This window comes from Quercus lobata, chromosome 12 (assembly GCF_001633185.2).
Source record: "Quercus lobata isolate SW786 chromosome 12, ValleyOak3.0 Primary Assembly, whole genome shotgun sequence".
Classification (NCBI taxonomy): Eukaryota; Viridiplantae; Streptophyta; class Magnoliopsida; order Fagales; family Fagaceae; genus Quercus; species Quercus lobata.
Genome location: NC_044915.1, coordinates 7,040,633 through 7,060,018, shown reverse-complemented (window position 1 = coordinate 7,060,018; position 19,386 = coordinate 7,040,633). Strand labels below are relative to the sequence as shown.

The 19,386-nt window shown below is 31.3% G+C and overlaps 2 protein-coding genes across 7 annotated transcripts in view; both read left to right on the top strand.

Moving 5' to 3' along the window:
- The first annotated feature begins 1,225 nt into the window (after positions 1-1,225).
- LOC115971109 overlaps positions 1,226-19,386 on the top strand; it is a 31,034-nt gene continuing 12,873 nt past the window's right edge. For 2 of the 5 annotated variants that reach the window (XM_031090801.1, XM_031090802.1), the window contains exons 1-4: positions 1,226-1,583; positions 4,003-4,130; positions 4,255-4,326; positions 4,462-4,607. In XM_031090801.1, coding sequence (XP_030946661.1) covers positions 1,313-1,583; positions 4,003-4,130; positions 4,255-4,326; positions 4,462-4,607 — 617 coding nt within the window. In that variant the 5' untranslated portion in view covers positions 1,226-1,312. Of the gene's footprint in view, positions 1,584-4,002; positions 4,131-4,254; positions 4,327-4,461; positions 4,608-4,720; positions 4,844-4,930; positions 5,012-6,412; positions 6,551-6,586; positions 6,914-7,144; positions 7,263-7,772; positions 7,861-9,092; positions 9,207-9,354; positions 9,683-19,386 lie in introns of those variants that run through there. The other 3 variants (XR_004087232.1, XR_004087233.1, XR_004087234.1) reach the window with 3 other exon arrangements.
- On the top strand, positions 16,754-18,942 carry LOC115971112. 2 transcript variants are annotated; one of them, XR_004087235.1, is made up of 3 exons: positions 16,754-17,120; positions 17,545-17,608; positions 18,427-18,942. XR_004087235.1 is itself a non-coding variant. In XM_031090804.1 (3 exons), exons 1-3 carry the CDS (start codon positions 16,866-16,868, stop codon positions 18,579-18,581), a joined length of 330 nt encoding a protein of 109 aa, XP_030946664.1. In that variant the 5' UTR covers positions 16,754-16,865; the 3' UTR covers positions 18,582-18,942. The 2 variants fall into 2 exon arrangements, 1 of the variants encoding a protein (XP_030946664.1); XM_031090804.1 differs by having other exon boundaries at positions 18,571-18,942.

Below are 19,386 nucleotides of genomic sequence, written 5' to 3'. Positions count from 1 at the left end.
TTTTTTTTTTTTTTTTTTTTTTTTTTTTTTTTTTTTTTTGAAAAATTTCGATAGAAATGTAGAATAGTTGAATGCTTTCAAAATAAGCATTACATATTAATTATTAGTATTAAATAAAAAAGAAGAGAAACCTTTGAATTTTTTATCTATACTACTATTTAAGGGGCTTCCCCTGTTTGGATTCCTCAATTTTTTGTTCAAAAATGACCCTACACTTTTATATTTAAGTAGAGACAAAACTAAAGGATAATTAGATAAAAATACATGTCTAACTTGCACTAAAAAATTGCTTACAAAATAGGAACAACCTCTATTCAGGATTTTTGAAATGCTCCAACTACCAAAACCCACATTTTATAAAAAAAATTAACTTTTTTTTAACCTTTAATAAGTCTATACTTTTTATGAAAAAAAAAAAAAAAAAAAAAACTGCTCCCAATTAGAAATGTAAATAATTTTTTAAAACACGGTAGTTTGCTTTTTTTTCTACGGCTGTATCATTTCATGGTGGCAAAAAAGAAGGAACCCACTTCACCACTCTCACTCTCCCTATTACGATCACTTTCTCAAAACACAAGTGTAAGCAATCAGTTCCTATCCAAAACTAATTAAGAACAAAATGCCAAGTTCCTTAGTTAAATTCTTCTTCTTCATTCTCTACTCCCTTTCCTTCACAGGTACACTCTTTTCTCTCACAACATGGCAGTCTTTAAAACCCTTCAAATATGTATGGTATAGTTGAAAAACTTACATCGTTGCCTATTGGTAACTTTGTTTTGCAGATGAGACACATATGGCCTAGACTTCTTGCCACTGCAGGCCATTTAACCCCAAAAGATGGTGGCTTTCTTCTCTATAGTGGTGAAGAAGTAGTGTTTGAAGTTCTAGAAAGATGGTTTGGAAATATGGGGCAGACAAGGTTGTTGCTTTGATAGGTTCATGCCAAACTGGTTTCATCTCATTTTAAAGCATTTAAGTACAAATTAATTAAACTGATTCCTCCTCTTCTGATTCTCAAAAAAAAAAAAAAAAAAAAATCCTCCTCTTCCATCCCTTAACATCTATTTTATTTTTCATCCACAAATACATAACACTCATCACACCCATAAATATTTTATAATTAAAAAATATAATAATCCCAAATACCCAAATTATAATAAATACTTTAAATTAACCCCTACTCGAAAAAGAGAAAAGTCTCTGAACACGCGCCAGACTCAAAAAGCCGAAACTCCGCACAGCTTCAAAATCACATTTCCCTTTACCTTTCCCTCCCCATTTCCTTTTTCTCTTGCGACAGTTCTCAGGCTATATGAGAAACGAAGCCATGTCTTCCACTCGTAGTGGTCGTCATCGTCGTCTTTCTTCATCTTCTTCTGTACCATCAAATTCATTGCTGAAGTCTGTAAAGGAACCCCCACACAACATTTTTCCCTCTAAGGACGAGTTCCTGAGACTCGTGGCGGTGCTCGCCATCGCTTCCTCTGTCGCTGTTTGTTGCAACATCTTCTTCACTCTAATCAACCGCCAACCAAAGCCCTTCTGCGATTCCCACAACTCTCACTCCCCAGATTCTATCTCCGGTACTTACTTCATGATAAATTGTTACTTGGGTTTCTGTTTATATACTCATATTGGATGTAATGTTTAATCTTTGTGGGTATTTCTCAATTCAATTGGTTACACAATGTGATTGATTTCCTATATGAAGTTTTTGGAAATATATTTATTTGTTTATTTAATTAGTGGGTTATCACTCAAAAATTCATTTCTATGGAACAAAGTGAGGGAATTTTTGTTTAGTAGCATAATTATCGAGGCAAGCTGAATTGCGTGGTAGGCTGTTTGAGGAGCTGGATAACTTACTAGTAACCGGGCAATGAATAATGAATAACAAGCCTTTTATAGAGTACTAATAATTTCATGAATGTTGCTCCAAACCCAAGCAAATCTATATTGGCACTTTTTGCAGTTTCATTAACTGGTCCATATATACATATATACATGCAACAACAACAAAAACCAAGCCTTAGTCCCAAAACTTTGGTGTACAAGTTTGCAAAGTAGACTTTCAATGGGATATAGAACAACAAAAAAATGGGTCTTAAATGCAACAGATGTGTGTTGCAACTTTCTTGAATTGTACTCATGTAGTGTTATAAAAATAGGGTAAAACTTAGGTACAATTTCTTAGGTACAGTATGTTAGGTTCCCCAATTGAATTCAAACTCATAACTGCATTGATTTTAATTGTTCTTGAAAAAAATATAACACTGATTGTGCTTTATTGGTCAATGCAACTATATTTTTTAATTTAATTGGGAAACCTAATGTACTGTATGTAAAGAATTGTACTTAAGTTTTGCTCAACAAATAATATCTGGGTGTTCTACCATCTATCATATGTTCAAAATAGTGGGATGAAGATCATGTCTTGAAGTTCCATCTACCATATAGGCCCTTGTTCCTTTAGGGCTGTATTGCACTTGTATTCCTGCTTCATTTAATTGGTAGGACTCTCGTGCCTTTTCTATATAAACTCATGCTTGCATGCTTGTTTAGCCTGACCTCTAAACAAGTTCTTGTTTAATATTTCCTGTTGTATAGTACCACTATCAATATTAAATACACTGGTCCTGAGAAATAGGTTCTAGTTTGATCTTTACTACTTCTATTAATGCTACTGTAGGAGGCAAAAATTTGTCAAGCCAATTACAAAATGCCACATCAAAAATTTAATGGCAAATTCTGAATTAATGTTATTAAATTAATTAAATCAAATGATGACATGTGTCATCCAAATTGGCATCACATTGGCATATCAAAATTTGCCATGTGTCATTTGGCCCACAAGATAAAGATAAATTTCCTATTCAAAATTTATGGGTAATTATCTTTATTAAAATCAATAATAAATAAAATAAAGATAAATTTTCTATTCAAAATTGGTAGATAATTATCTTTATTAAATAAATTAAATAGAGATAATTATTTATCTTTGTTGATTATTATCTTTATTCAAAATATGATATTTATCAAACAAGAATCCTCAAAGAATCCTCGAACAAGAATCCTCTTGACTTTAATTGGAAGATGGATTGATCGGTCTTCACAATAAATCTCTAGCTTCGAGCTTATTAGAGATTTATTGTTCTTCAAGTCTTCGAATGTGAAGGCTCTAGGGTTGAAGTTCTTCGGGGCTTTAGAGGCTTGATCCGTTGAGCTTCAAAGATTTGGGTTTGTTGAGGTTTATGGAGGCTTTTTAGCTTAATTCCAATAGAACTTCAAAGAACTCGAACAATAAATCTTCTTGAATTTGGTTGGAAGAAGGATTGAACGGTCTTCTCAACGAATCTCTAGCCTTGAGCTTGATAGAGATTTGTTGTTCTTCAAGTTCTTCAAAGATACTTCAAGTTCTTCTAAGTTTCTTGAGACAGAATTTCTCCAGAGCTTAGGCCTCTTGAAAACTTCGTGCTCAAAATGAGAAGGAATGCCCTCTATTTATAGTGATTCTAGAGGATAAGCTCCACTTCGAATTGATATACTTGAAAGTATGTAGTAGACTTTTGATTGGCCCAAATTCTTCTTAGAGATAATTATCTTTATTTATCTATTTTGATAAATATCATATTTTGAATAAAGATAATAATCAACAAAGATAAATAATTATCTCTATTTAATTTATTTAATAAAGATAATTATCTACCAATTTTGAATAGAAAATTTATCTTTATTTTATTTATTATTGATTTTAATAAAGATAATTACCCATAAATTTTGAATAGGAAATTTATCTTTATCTTGTAGGCCAAATGACACATGGCAAATTTTGATATGCCAATGTGATGCCAATTTGGATGACACATGTCATCATTTGATTTAATTAATTTAATGACATTAATTCAGAATTTGCCATTAAATTTTTGATGTGGCATTTTGTAATTGGCTTGACAAATTTTTGCCTCCTACAGCTACATTTGAATCAATTTGGATAATTTACAGATTTCTGTGAGCCTTGTCCAAGTAATGGAGAATGTAACCAAGGCAAGTTGGAATGTGTTCGTGGTTATAGAAAGCGTGGGAAGTTGTGTGTAGAAGATGGAGATATTAATGAAACAGCTAAGAAACTTGTGTGTCCTAAGAAACTTATTCATTCTGGTACACTTATGTGGTTGGGATAGAAAAATGCTTAATTTAACTTTGAATATCATGTATGTCTTTCTAATTTGTAATTTATATATAATGAATTTGCAGTTGAAGTGGATAGAAATTCATCTTTGTGAAGCACAGGCTCAATTTTTATGCGACGGACTTGGGGCAGTTTGGGTCTGTCACCTTTGCGACCCTCTTAACTTCTTTGCAATTGTTTCTATACTAATGTTACATGTGTATCTCAGTGAATGCAAAATTCTTGAGTTTTGTTGCCCACATTTGTAGTTCTAACTTTATACCCATTGTCAGGTCAGAGAGGATGATATATTGAAGGAGTTAGATGGACATGATTTGGTGCAAAATGTTGGCTTGGACAATGGCACCTTTATGTATACAAAACAAAGGGCAATGGATGCTGTTGGTAGATTATTGGAGACAAGGACAGATCCTCATGGGTATACCATTCTATCTTCAATTCAGAAATCTTAAGATTTAATGAATGCTGCAGGACCTCAGGTTGGATGTTTTCTAATCATTTTATTCTATGTTTCTTTTCTTTTTATTTTAGGATCAAAGAGTTGAAGTGCCCTGACTCATTAGCAGAGCATTACAAGCCAGTTGCCTCATTGCCTGTTGTATCCGTCAGTGGCTCTCTGAGCATGCTCTTATAGTTTTTCCAGTTTCCACACTGGTATTCCATTTCTAAAAGACCATCGTTCAATTTATATGTTCTAGAATGATTATGTTGAAGCTTGTTGACAATATCAAAAATTTACAGCTTATTGGATGCACAGTGTTATTCTGGAAAGTTCGTCAGAGACAATATATATCAAGTAGAATTGAAGAACTTTATCACCAGGTATACAAGGCCCTGTGTTATTTTCTGGTACAGCCAACTGAATATTAGTTTCTTGTTTCATTTCATTGCCACCTCATTCTCATCCTGAAATGTGTTGATCTTGCTGTCTTAAAAGTTTCAATGGTTTATTTTTGGAAATATATAGCAGATAGATCGTTTATAGGTTGTAAGTTACTCATGAAACCCTAAGTCTGTCATATTGAAGAGATGGGAACAAGACAGCTTCCAATACATGCATATGGTCGTGAATGAAAAATATTTTGTTGAGTTCATTTGAGCTGACCTGGAAATTGAATAATAGTGAGCTCACAGTAGCAAAGAAATGGAGATAAAGATGCGCCATATATCAGAAAGAAAGTAGCCTTTTTAATTTTTGAACTACATGGTGCAATGGTAAAGACTGGGGCTGTCAAGTGCAAGTGTGTGAGTTTGAGTCTTGATAATTGCCACTTCATGTGTTGAAGGATAGGAATGTATTCAAACTACCCTTCCCAGGATGCTACTTAAGTTGGACCATCAGTGATGAACCTTTTACGATATTACTCATGACGTACTATAACTCTAAGAATTAAACAACCTGGGAATCAAGACATTACTTTTACACCTACCACTAGACAAAAAATTGTAAGTGCACCATAATCTGAGAAAAAATATAATAAAAAAAATCAGCAAGCAGACCTTGTTTGACGCTATCCAACTACTCTTGGATGATGACACTGTTTCCATAGAAGATAGCAGATCTTTTGCTTCAATGTGAGGAGCAACTTATGCCGGATATAAATTCGCTGGCCCTCAGTGCACATCATTTGGTGCAACTGGCATTTCTGTAGTTTTACGTAAGCATACTGGCATCTTTATTTTGTATAAAAGTTTGGCAATAGGCTGTCCCGGAATACTTGATTTTGGTGGCTGAACTTAACAGTTGAACAGGACATTGTAGCAAGACTCAAAGAAGACTCATATATGTGAAGGCTTTTTTTTTTTTTTTTAAACATCCATTCCCTCATCAATTTCTTGCTTTATTATTATTGCCATAGGTGAATTGTGTACTTGTGTGGCACTGAGTTTGGGTGTCTCCCTGTATAAATTCACTATCTCCCTGTTTCACTTTCACAAAAAAAAGCCCTTTATCTTTCTTGGGAGTTAGGAGTTCCAGGACTGCTGGAATCTATTTCTCTTCTTTCATGTACATGTTTTTTCATGGATTGTTTTTAGTAGAGCTTAGTAATGCATGGCTAGGTGTGCATACTTCTCTTTTAACTTGATGTTGATTTCCCTTTATATTCCTGATCCGTGCACACTTTAGGAGAGAAAAAATTATCCCTGATTTTATCCCTTTATTGATTCCATTTTCTGAATCTTTTTATTTAAACATAACATTCTTTGTGTCCAATGTGATAGGTTTGTGAAATACTTGAAGATAATGCGTTGTTGTCAAAGAGAGAAAATGGGGAATGTGAACCTTGGGTTGTTGCTTCTAGGTTAAGAGATCATCTTCTTCTGTCAAGAGAGAGGAAAAACCCCGTGTTATGGAAAAAGGTATTTTTTTGTCCTTGGATATTATTTCACCTAAATAACTTCTTTCCACAAAGGATTAGTATAGATACAATTCCAAAGCAGTAACTTTTTGGGGGAAGTTACAATTTAGTCTACAATCTTTCAGTTGCTACATTTGAGTTCCAAAGATTTGGACTTAATGAAATCCCCTGATGTTGTATTCTACCGGAGTTTAAAATTGCATGTGTTGGTATCTGTTCATGCTTTTGTGAGATAACAAAGTTGCCTTTGTTCATCTATGATCTCATTGCAATGACCTTTTTTGGAGGAACTGGAGTACTGGCGAAAGAGTTAGCCAACCAATTTCAAATGTTTGAATTCATACCTCTCTGTTTTAGTTAATATGTTAGTGTACGTAGGGTTGCATCCCTTTTTGTTCCTTTTAATACGTTATCTACGTGTATAAAAAAGTGATTAGTTTGTATCAATCTGGGCACATTTTGACTTAATAAAATTCTCAAAATGCCTTACACATTTGAGTACAACCAAAGTTGGCTTATTTTGCTCCATTGCACTGATGACATGAATCTCCTATAGCCGTCTATCTTTTTGCCATAGTCTCATTTTGGCTTACAGGCCTTACTACTTGGAGTTGCTACAATGAATCATACCAAAGAGCATTAGCTCCAATGACACCTCCTTCCCTTATAAAGAGCAAGGTGGAGGGAGAGATTGTGAACTCAAAACCCATCAGGTACTTCTATAAGTTACCATTAATAGTAAAAATTATAAAAAAAATTAATAAATAAATTTGAACCATTCATCTTTAGGAAGCCATATCATCTGTTCAATATTTGGGAATCATGTATTTTCTCACAACCTTGGCCTTCATTTGTTTGGCCTTAAATCTTTTTGGGCCTTTAACTTGAATTGAATGACTCCTACTTGTGCATCTTTTTCTCATAACTCCTGTAGCTGATAAAGATTTATCTACTTTGTTTTCTTCCTAAATTCTAATGTTTGTAAAAAATCTTCACCAATAAAAAAAAGAGTTTATCCAAAATCTTCAAGAGTAATTTTATGATATTATGAACTAATGCAAGTTAGGTGCGCTTGTTGAGGACCATTGGTTTGTTTTTATTTATAAATGCTTATATGTTTTCCCTTATACTAAACTTATATCATTGATGATTTTTACTTATATTGAGTTTATGATTATTATGTTGTTATTAGTTTTGTTTATAATTTCCCCTATACTTTGCAGGTAGAAGAACTGGTTCAAGAAGATTCCCGAGTAGATCGTTATCCAAAGTTGGTGAAGGGCGAGTCAAAAGTAGTATGGGAATGGCAAGGTAAAAAGGTTTACCCAAATGCTTTTTGATAATAATAAACAGGGTGTAGGTTTACCTAAATGCTTGTTGTTAATAATAAACATGGTGCTCCTACTTGGTCAAGTCTCTTACCTGGCTATACTTACGTGTTACAACTTAATAGTCACAATATCAAGAATTTACTTTTGACAAACTAGGGGCTTTTTAGGAAACAAAAGGTTGAATAAGATAATTTCCAAGTAGTGTTTTATTTTATTTATTTATTTGGTGTGTGTGGGGGTGAGTTGGGGGGACAGCCAGATTGGGAAATGCATTAGTGAAAGAATAATTTAAATCAAGTTGAAGGAGTGAAAATAAGTTGAGGGAGGCCTAAAACAATATGGATAGGCTTAAAGTGGAGGAGGATATGTTTAATAAGGAGGTGATAAAGTAAATGATTTTAGATAGAATACAATGGTGGAAAAGGATAAAAGTGGCCAACCTTGATTATTTGAAAAAGAATCTATATATCTGACCCAATTTAACATCTTAGTTAAGTTTGTCTATCGGGAACCAACCAGATATGCCATCCTGAAATTTGAGTTGCCTGCATCATGTTGTCTGTGTTAGCTAAATCAAAGACAAGTTATTTTCATCGCTTTTAAATCTTGTTGAATGGATTAGCTGATTGTTAAACCTTTCTAGCTTTTGTGGTGCAGATACATGCTGATTTGATTCCATTGGTCTGGATTTGGGATTTGAATTGATTTGAATTTTATTTTATTTTGAGGGTTTTAATGAATTTGATTGCAATCTTAATTATGATTTGGTTTCCATTCATTATTTTATGTAATCTGGGGCCCTATTTATATGCCCTAGAGGAGACATTACTGTCATTTTGAATTTAGTGACTAATCTGGAGTTGAGAAATATTCTCTCTAGCTTGGTGATGATTCTATGCAGGCAGCTCTGGGTGATGAAGCCTACGTGTTCCCTCTCCCCACCCCTTTCCTCCCTTTTGCAACACTGTCCTGCATCATTTTGTTAACATCTTACAATGTCCAATATTCTGATGTCCTGAATCCTATTTGGCTATCAATTCCATGCTGACATGAGCCAATGTTATTTGCAAATTTTATTTCAAACCTTCAGATTGTAAATAAAAAGTGTAATTGTTATTTGTGATTTATATTTATCTTTATCTTATGGAGTTCAATAGGCATTTCTTATATTGCTTTTTCTTCAAATTTGACATGTGTACTCATTTTTTATAGTTGAAGGCTCTTTGAGCTCTTCAAAGGTGAGAAAAAAAGTAGAGGCAAACAAATTGAAGTCCACTGAAGGCTTCAGCATAAATTCTGATCAATTACACCGCACATTGAAGGCTGGTGTGTTGCTAAACCTTTGATTGTTCTACATAATGCTTTTCTGTTGCATATCAATCGATATCTTCTCGATTTTTGTTTTGCTCAAAATTCTTTATCTCTGCCATGATATAGCTGAACTTATATATATCAAACCACCAATCTTGTGCAGAGCCCAAGGCATTGATTTTTTGACGTGGCGTATTTCTCAAAAAGTTGGGGTCCTCTCTTAATTCCTTGCGCTGAAACAACTTGGAGCCTAGCTCATTGTTTTATACTGGTAAGGGGTTGAACATGATGCCTGATCAATGGAAAGTTTGTAGAAGGGTTCAATTGCGATATTATTAATTGAAAGTTCATAACCTTCTGATTTAAGAGTATAGAGCTTCTATCAGGTTTAGAGATGAATTCAGAAGGTCTGGTTATCTCCTGTACATCTGTGCTCTTTTTGGGTCCTGTGAATGGTTGAATAAATACAAGGTTTCAGATTATCTTTTCAACTGTTTACTGCACCAAAGGTAAAAGTAAATGGAGCATTGATCTTCATATTCAAAAATGTCTGCTTTATGTTATGTTCATTTTTTTTTTTTGTTGGATGTAATCTCAATAGAGCTTGTGGTGCTTAGCAACAAGCATGTTACTCCAGAATGGACTAGTATTTGACTGATTGTCTTGCTATTGATGGAATCATAGACGTAATGCCATTTTTCTTGCTTAGCAATAGCAAGTGACACCATGTATGCACTTTCTTTATATGCATTTTCCTCCTGAATTTACTACGTCAGAATTCGGTGCTTTTGTGCTTGTGTTGATCTCATGGTCTCGCTATTGGAAACAGATGTTGCAAAACATGACATAATGCTATTTTTTCTTGCTTTACGATATATCTCAACGTATTTAAGCTCTTGTGATAGCTCATTAGGGCAGCAGCCATGTGAAAGTGAAGCATGAGTGCTAGTTTCTAGCTAGTTGCATGCCATTGTTTCAATTTATAAAATTGATAATTCATATTAGAACATGTACATTGTACTCATGGGGCAGCCAGCGCTTGGAAAGTTGGGGGAAGTACTGCCCATTAACAAAAAAAAAAAAAAGAAAAAAAAGAAAAAAGAACAGATTTCTACCTAAAGGGCTATGAATTGCAGAATGCCCTATGTAGGGTGGTTCTTATCTTCTAGATGGTCATGCAGGATGCTTGCCATTTATTCTATTATTATTATTATTTAGCTAAAATATTATTTTGGTCTTTAAACTTTATCAAAAGTTTGTTTTTTTTTTTTTAATCCTTAAACTTTGTAAAGAGTTCCTTTTAATAGTTTAGAGACCAAAATAGGGATGAAAAAAGAATTTTTTTTAATTGTTCAGGGATGAAGAAAGATATTTTTTAAAGTTTAAGACTTTAAGGACAAGAAGTGAAACATTTTTAATAGTTTAAGGATGAAAAAAGAACTTATTATAATTTAGAAACAAAAAACAAACTTTTGATAAAATTTTGGGACCAAAATAGTATTTTATCCTTATTATTATTATTATTATTATTTTTGATAAATTTGTTAGTTACAATGGGAGATGGGGGATTTGAATTCTAGACATTTCCGCTGGTAACACTAGGAGGTGTTAGTTGACTTACAAGTCTCTTGGTACTTTTTAGTTAAACAAAACAAATCAATGCAGAAGTTGTGCCGACAAATTGTGGTTGTTATTTTTTGTTGTATGGTACTAGCCTTTTTTTGCTAAAAAAATGGTATTAATGGACATAATGGCCCATACCTGAAAATTTAGATAGGTCTCTCATAGAATGGGCATAATGGAGATTCCACAATGCCCATTTCAGAAAGCGGCTGTTTCAGCCGAAGATAAATAAAGGAAAATTTCAAAATAAATAGAGACTTACAATAGTCATGGCATTAAAATCTAGATCAGAGAAAACATGAAACCATAGGGTTAGGGTAGGGCTTACCAAATCTCTTGCCGTCAATTTTTGTGACTTAGAAAGATAAAATTTCTGTATGGACTTCCTTGTCATGGAATGTCAAACACTTCATTAATGTTTCATTTTTTTTCCCTATTTTTTTACCCATTTTGGACCATTCAATAATGTTGAGAATGTGGAGAACGAGATCTTGACAACTGTTTGCAAGGTGTGTTTTTGGATGGTATGAACAATGCTATAAAGTATAGACATAATTTTCATAATAGTTTTTTTTTTTTTTTTAGTACAATAATTTTCATAATAGTTAGGTACTCCCAAATAGTATTGTGGTGCTTTTTTAGTCGTTAGTTTTTATTTATTATATATAAATTTTATATTATATATAATAATCTGAAATAGTTATTCTAAATAACAACACAGCTATATTGAATCATAGTATTCTAGTCTGAGACGATGTTAAAGATTACTGATGATATGCAATTGGCCTACTCTGCACAAGTCACCAGCGTGAGCCCTTTTCATTGTGAGATTATGGTATCTAATATTTCTTAGCTTTGATGTGCTTTTAATGCAATTATTATAGGTGTAAAGGTAAGTAACTTTGATGTGATTTCCATGCAATTTCATCTTTTACATATATATATATATATATATATATATATATATATGTATGTATATGTACACGATAAAAACGTAATTTACTGAAAAGAAAGGAAAAAAGAAAAAAAAGAGACAATGTATACGTATACTAGAGACCATCATAATCATGGTGCAGAGTACAATGATCAATGAAATTTAAAATAGAATAAAAAGAAAAAGAACCTAATGAAGGCAGCCAAGCAAATGGAGAAGAAAGAAAAAACCTCTTCAGTTCTGGAATAGTTCTTTCTTAATCCTCAAAACTTCTGGCATATTGTTCACACCATAGGATATATATATATATGTGTGTGTGTGTGTGTGTGTGTGTGTGTGTGTGTGTGTGTGTGTGTGTGTGTGTGTGTTGGGAGGGGAAAAGTAAAAAAATAACTGATTTTTTTACTGCTATTTATGTTTTTTATAAAAGAGATATCAAAACTTTCCTAAAATGGTCTATTAACAAATGCCTTAAACACACACATTAACCGAACCCACATATTTATTTGGGTAACATGAAATCTCACCAAGGAAGGACCTTTTAGACCCACTTCAAGGGATTAAAGTCATTAAACCATATATAGATACACAAATTCACCTCCTAGGATCATGTATTCAAATGTTTAATGAGATTGAGCCAGTTGATGGATCCTATATACATGACAATTCAAATGTTCATTCACATGTCTTTTAATTATAATTATATGATATGTTAAATCATTTAAATGAGTCTAGTGACTATCAAATATATGTTTTGTCTTTTATAATTGTGACAATAAATAGGGAATAAGATTTGAACTTTGATTCTCTCTTAAAAGAGACCACATAATGCTATTGAATTATTAATTTCTTGGCAATATGTCATATAATTAAAATACTTTCAGATCACTATTAGTTGAATAATATGTTATAACAACTTTTCTCTAAATTCAGTTTAGAGAGAAATCCTATCTTAAATTAGTTGGTCAAAACTTAGGTATAATTTTTAAGATTTAGTCAGTGGTGATGCCACATTCAACCCATGGGTTCAAGCCTAGGAAAAAAAATTAAAATTTATATATAATATATTTTTATATTTTTTGTTTTGATCATCCTAAAATAAAAGAGACATATGAATTAAGAGCTAAGGCAAAAGCATAAATGTGTCAAGTCCCATTTCAGTTAGATGAGAAATATGTTAATTATGTTAAAAGACTTTTTCTTGGGGGGCAAACAAAGAAAACCACATGCTTCTAATCTGTTAATTGTAACTTCCCCAAGAGAGCCCAAAGAGGTAGGAAACAATGCCGATGCGAAGGAGAAGGAATGTTTACGAAAGCAGTACAAAGTACAAACTGTTTCTCAAGGACAACATTTGTGGAAGTATCATATTGCTTACAGAATTCAGAGGCACTCCTATTTCAGCTTCAATAATTTTATAGTAAGTATACTATAAAAGACACATATTTGATGCATATGACAACTGTTTATGTGTAGGAAAGTCTCATTCAAGTGATTTCCTACTGCCATATGTGGCTGAAACTCCAGGCAACTGACTAGGTCATGACAGGAAACAAAACTAAAGAATTTACAAGTTCTAGCCAAGCAAATGTCGTTGGAGCAATGACTAAAAATTAAAAGCAGAGCCACTAGTAACAATGCAATTATAAAAACATATAGCAACCTATCAGCTGAAAAGAAAAGAAATATATAGAAAAAGGAGGAAGAACAAAAGAATGAGAAGATTTAAAGTGAACAATTATATAGTCAACCAAAATCAGTATGTAAATACAAATAGCCTACATAATATTTTTCCAAGTAATATTTATTTTTCTTGCATCTCTACTTTAGGATGATAAACTTTTGTATTCTTTAAAATTCTCCTTTGGATTGATACGATTTTGTTTTTTTGTTTTATGTTGTTATCTTTTTTATTCTCATTGATTGTTAAATGTTATACTATTGCATTATAAAGATAGTATATAAAAATATAATGTTATTTTATTGCATAGCATAACTAAAATAATTTGGTATTTATTGCTATACATTTCATTTTTACTATTTTTCTTCTCATCTTATTTTATTCAACATTTAAATTTAGCAACATCCACCATAATATTAAATTATTTATATTTTGTCTCATTTTTTTAAATTAAACATATAATATTTTATTTAAATTCAATAAATAAAATTTGCTCTTATAGAGTATTCCAGTGAAATGTTACAATGCATTAATGGAAAAATGAAATACAGAACAAATACCAATTTAGAAACACTAAATTTATATATATATATATATATATATATATGACACCAAACATTATATATATAAAAAAAAAACTAATAGTTATGGATATACTAACTTAGTGGAAGCAAAACGGAGTGAAAAAAATAAAAATAAATAAACGTTATAGTACATATTTAGTACATTAGAATTATCATCAAAATTTGGAAAAACAATAAGATGTCAACGGAGAGAGAGAGAGAGAGAGAGAGAGAGAGAGAGAGAGAGAGAGAGAGAGAGAGAGAGAGAGATTTATGGGTAATAAAGTGTAGATGGAGAAAGGGAAAAAAATCAAACATCAATTTGTAACTGTTAATTAGAAAACAAAGAGCCTGACGGGAGGAGTAAATAATAAAATAGAGAAAACCTTACAAAGGACATCAAAAACTTTTCTTCTACTTTTATTTTGGTCGATTTTTTTTTCTTGTATCTCTACTTTAGGTTGATGAATTTTTGTATTCTTCAAAATTCTACTTTGGGTTGATACAATTTTTTTTCGAAGCCTATTTTTGTGTTTTAAGTTGTTATCTTATTTATTATCTTTGATTGTTAAATGTTATTCTATTACATTATATATGGTATATAATAATATAATGTTATTCTATTACATAGCATAGCTAAAATAATTTAGTGTTTATTGCTATACATTTCATTTTTACTATTTTTCTTTTCATCTTGTTTTATTCAAAATTTAAATTCAGCCATATCCTCCATATTATTAAATTATTTATATTTTATATCATTTTTTATTTAAAAAATTAAAAATATAATATTTTACTTAAATTCAAATAAATAAAAGAATTTCTTATAAATTCTTCCCATAAAACGTTACAATGCATGAATAGAAAGATAGAATACAAAACACATGCTATTTTAGAAACACTAAATTTATAATAATAATAATAATAATATCAAACCATACATATCATAAAACAAACTAATAGTTATATATGGATATACTAACTTCATGCCAGCAAAATGGAATAAAATAAAAAATAAAAATAAACGTTACAATGCATATTTAGTACATTAGAATTATCATTAAATTTGAGAAAACAATAGGATGTTAACGAAAAGGGAAAGAAAGAGATTAGTAAAAGAAATCAAATGTCAATTAAATAAATTAATTAGTAACCATTAATTGGAAATCAAAGAGGCTGACAGGAGTAAAAAATTAATTAAAGATGACCTTATGAATGTCATCAAAAGCTTTACAGTGCAATTAAATAAATCATTAAATTCACTTAATTAAATCATATAATCAACAATTAAATACAATCATACAAAATTTAAACTTAAAACTAATCAGACTCTAATCTAGAAAACCATATTTATTATCAAAACTAAAAGGAAGATGTTCTTCAGTAATAATAGAAATATATAAGAAATAAAGATGGAAAAGTTCAAAATCCCATTTTTGACATTTCATTTAACATTATTTATAAATAATAATAATAATAAAAAATAAAATCATTAAATGCTTATATTCTTCACACATCATGGCTTTTAAAAATCTAATGAAAGGTTCTAAGATTTTATCTCTCATGTAATGCCTCTATTATGAAAATCATCAGCCAGTAAAATATGATAATGGTAAAAAAAGTTACAAATGAGATCATGAAAAAACTAATTAGCTACTCTTATTATGGAATAAATGTTTTCTTTTTTTATGTATCTAAGGAAATGAAATGTATAGAGTTTACTTATTAAGGTATATTTAAAGATTCACATTAAAAAAATATGTAAAGGTTTTTTTGAAAAATAAAGCATATGTAAGGTTTTTATTAACTTAAAAGACAATGAAAAGCAATTGTTATTAACTATAATCGTCACTACTCTATAAATCTCACACAACACTATATTTAATATCCTAAACAACTTATAAATTACAATCCAAATCAATCATACAATTACACAATCAAAGCATGAACATGTAACATGAATTACCTTCTGAATTATTGCTTAAAGTTTTCACAATTATTGAAAGAGAATCACTAAATTTAATTTTTAGGAAACATCAAGACAAGGTATAAGAATTTTAATTTTTAACTTCCATAAAAAAATACTACCCACATTATTTCAACCCTTATGGAAAAGAAGGTTTACATGTAGCATGCAAAATGTGTTTAATTGACTTCAAGATGTAAAAATTAGTCAACCGACTATGGTAGAATTAAGGTTTCAAAATTTAAATAAAAACATTCTACAATAATAAAAAATTATTTTGTGATAAATATGATTATGAAATGTATTACTTTTCATTAAAATAGTTCAAATTAAAAAATAATAATAATAATAAGACCACCCATAAAAAATAATCACGCGCAACGCACGGGTATGCGACTAGTGATTTATAATAAATGAGTTTATATATGAAATTTCTACTCTACCATTTTATAAAAAGAAAAATTATATTTTTATTTTGGTACATTAGGTAGAAAACTGAAAAACATAATATGCATTGTCAAATTATAAATAGAAATAGATGGTAAAGTAAATATGAAAAAGATATAAAAAATAATGTGTCAAAATAAAAATTTTAAAGCATAAATGCCCTAAGAGGACCAAAAGTACACTTTAGTAAAAAAAGAAAAAAAGAAAAAGAGAGTTATTTGCATAAATATAGAAAAAACAAATTACTAATTAAAAAAAAAGTAAAAACAAATTAAAGTTTAGGGGGGCATTAGCATTATTTTAAAATAACACGCGTGAAACCCAACGAGTCATTCTGTAACCCAATAACTCATAGACAAAAATTGAGGTCCTGGAACCCAATTCACAGCAGCCCGGTACCAGTCCACACAAGGCCGAGCTTCTCTCTTTTCCATCACTGTTGCTTCGATGAACCAATTCTATGAACCTCCATTGCTTCGAGAACCCAGTAGAGTTACTATTCTTCCAAAGCTCCGGCGAAGCTTCAAGCTCGTCCGATTCCGACGCCGACGAAGAAGACCCATCTCGCTCTTCAACAAAAAAAACTTCCTCCCTCTTTCTCGTGTGTGAAGCTGTCCCAAGTCCCAACTCTCATGGAGTGAAGGTCTCTCTGAAGCAACGAAGCCACTGGCCGGATCGGAAAATCCCCAAAATCCCCTTTGTCCTCCTCTTTCTGGTACTCCTTTTCCCACTTTTACTTCCTATATATTTGTGTGCGTGTTTGTTATGTATAACATTTTTTTTTTTTTTTTGAGAGTCGTTATGTATAAGATAATTTAATGGTAGTGAAGAAGAATTTCAAATAGGCAATGAAGTTTTTGGAGTCTAATTAAGTGGAATCGTTAATTTTTGAAGTGTCCCATATGATAAAAATTGCTCTATTTTCATTTTCTTTGTCCTACCTAACAGTACAGAGTGTCAGTAGTGGTTGGCCATTTGAGTTTTATGCTAAAAATTCAATTTTTGCTTCAAGAAAACTAAACATAGAAAAATCTGGGCTTCTGTTGTAAATTTGATAACTTTTCGTAAAATGAAGCTTAATTGCTTTAAACTTGAAGGTTAATTTCTTTAATCTTAATTGCTTAATTGCTGTGATGTAGGAATGGAGGATGTTCTGGCGAGCTATGTTTTTGGGAAGAAGAAGACAACAGAAGTTGCTCACTTGTAAGTACTTAAAGACTGGAATCCTTGAAATATTGATTTTATATAGTTGTATATTTGGTTTGCCATTTTGATTCTTTACAAAGATTTTAAACCTTGCTAATTCAGATTAAGATGTAGTTGATTAGAAGGAAATAGAAAAAATCGCTTCACCACCTCTTTTGCACTGAGCCTTTTGTTTTTGGTACCTCTTGAGCAATTTTAGGAGGTTTTTCCTCTTTGACATTAGCTAGAAATTTTGTTGCTTGGTCATGAGGTATTCTAAAAAATATTTTTCTTTTTTGTCCTTCTAAGTTTACTTAAGTACATGTTCTTTTTCCCTAAATTTGGATTGATTATCCAGCTGTGTATTATTCTAGTAGGATAATATATTTGGCATGTTGTAGTTCATTTTATACATACAAACTATGGCTCTTGAAAGGTGAACTTGTGAGGAAACATTTTGTTGTCTTGAATTGTCACCAGTCATACTTTACAAGTTTTGCCCAAATGTTAAGCAATAAATTACAGATTTTTATATGTTTGTTAGTGCATGTCCAAAATATTTTGGGTTTTTGATTTGAAATAATCTTCCAAAATTGGGTGATTCTGTTTTTATTCTAATAAAACATCAAGTATTTCTAGATGAACTTTGATTCTACTTGGACATTTCTATGTTATTGAGATATGGTTCTGATTTGTACAATCAAGCAAGAATTGTAACTAATTTGTTAGGCATAGTTGATCATATGAATAGCCTAGTTTGTTTTATGTATTCATTTACTGAGGCTGAAATGTTATATGGAGTAATGACCGTATGTCCCTTGTTTTCTTGTTAATAGGAAAAAAATTTAGCCTTTACTGGCCAAAAGTTTAATGTATCTGTTGAGAAAAGCTTTTGAAACATTCCATGATCAATTGAAGCACCATGTATCTTGAAGTCAATCTAGGTTAATGCAGCAATGGAGTGCTTGATTTTTTTCCAGCTTTTTGGTGATGGTGGAGAAACTGTCAAAAAGGGAGTTAGAACAATGAGCCACTACGACTAATCTGGAATGCAAGAATAAAGCTTACTTTGAGAAAATTTAGACAACCGAAGGCCATCTTTGGAGGGAGCTTTAGTGATGTTGGAGACATAGCACAAGCTATCGGCTACTCAAGCACATTCTTAAATACAGGGCTATGGTTAACGACTTGGGCTTGTATCTTCATCGAAAGGTTTTTGTTTGGTTGAGGGATAGCCTTGTTTTTTTCTTTGTGGCTCCTCACCTAGCCTGGGGTGTGTGCCCAGGCTATTTACCTGTGTATACGGATTTACATTTCTTTGAATAAAATTTTCTATTAACATTGTATGTATTCTCTAATTTTGACGCAAGAGTTTCCTTATTTATTTATACAACAATCTTACAAGAATGTAGAGTTCAAACCAAGAGAATGTACTAACATGTTTTATCCTTTCATGATATTATTTTGAGAATGCAATTGATTGTGTGATTTTATTTTTAATTTCTAATGCTTCAAGTTGAACTAGTAGAACAATTTTGATGTTGCATTACAATCACAAATCAATACATGAGACGAAAGATAAACAAGAAAAGAATTTGATCCAAGACTGAAAAAGCTTCTATTGAAATGAAAACTTTGATTACAAGAACATAATAATGATAACAACGTTTACCAAAAAAAAAAAAAATAATGATAACAAGAGTTCTAATTAAAAATACACATCCATGGGCAAAGATTCGCTTAAAATAGATGGTGCCAGCAGTTTCCAAATTGCCAACACGAAGCATTACTTGACA

Coding starts and splice junctions, on each gene's coding strand:
- LOC115971112 (XM_031090804.1), top strand. CDS start 16,866: ATGAACCTCCATTGCTTCGAGAACCCAGTAGAGTTACTATTCTTCCAA. Junction 17,121..17,544: donor CCTTTGTCCTCCTCTTTCTG/GTACTCCTTTTC, acceptor GCTGTGATGTAG/GAATGGAGGATGTTCTGGCG.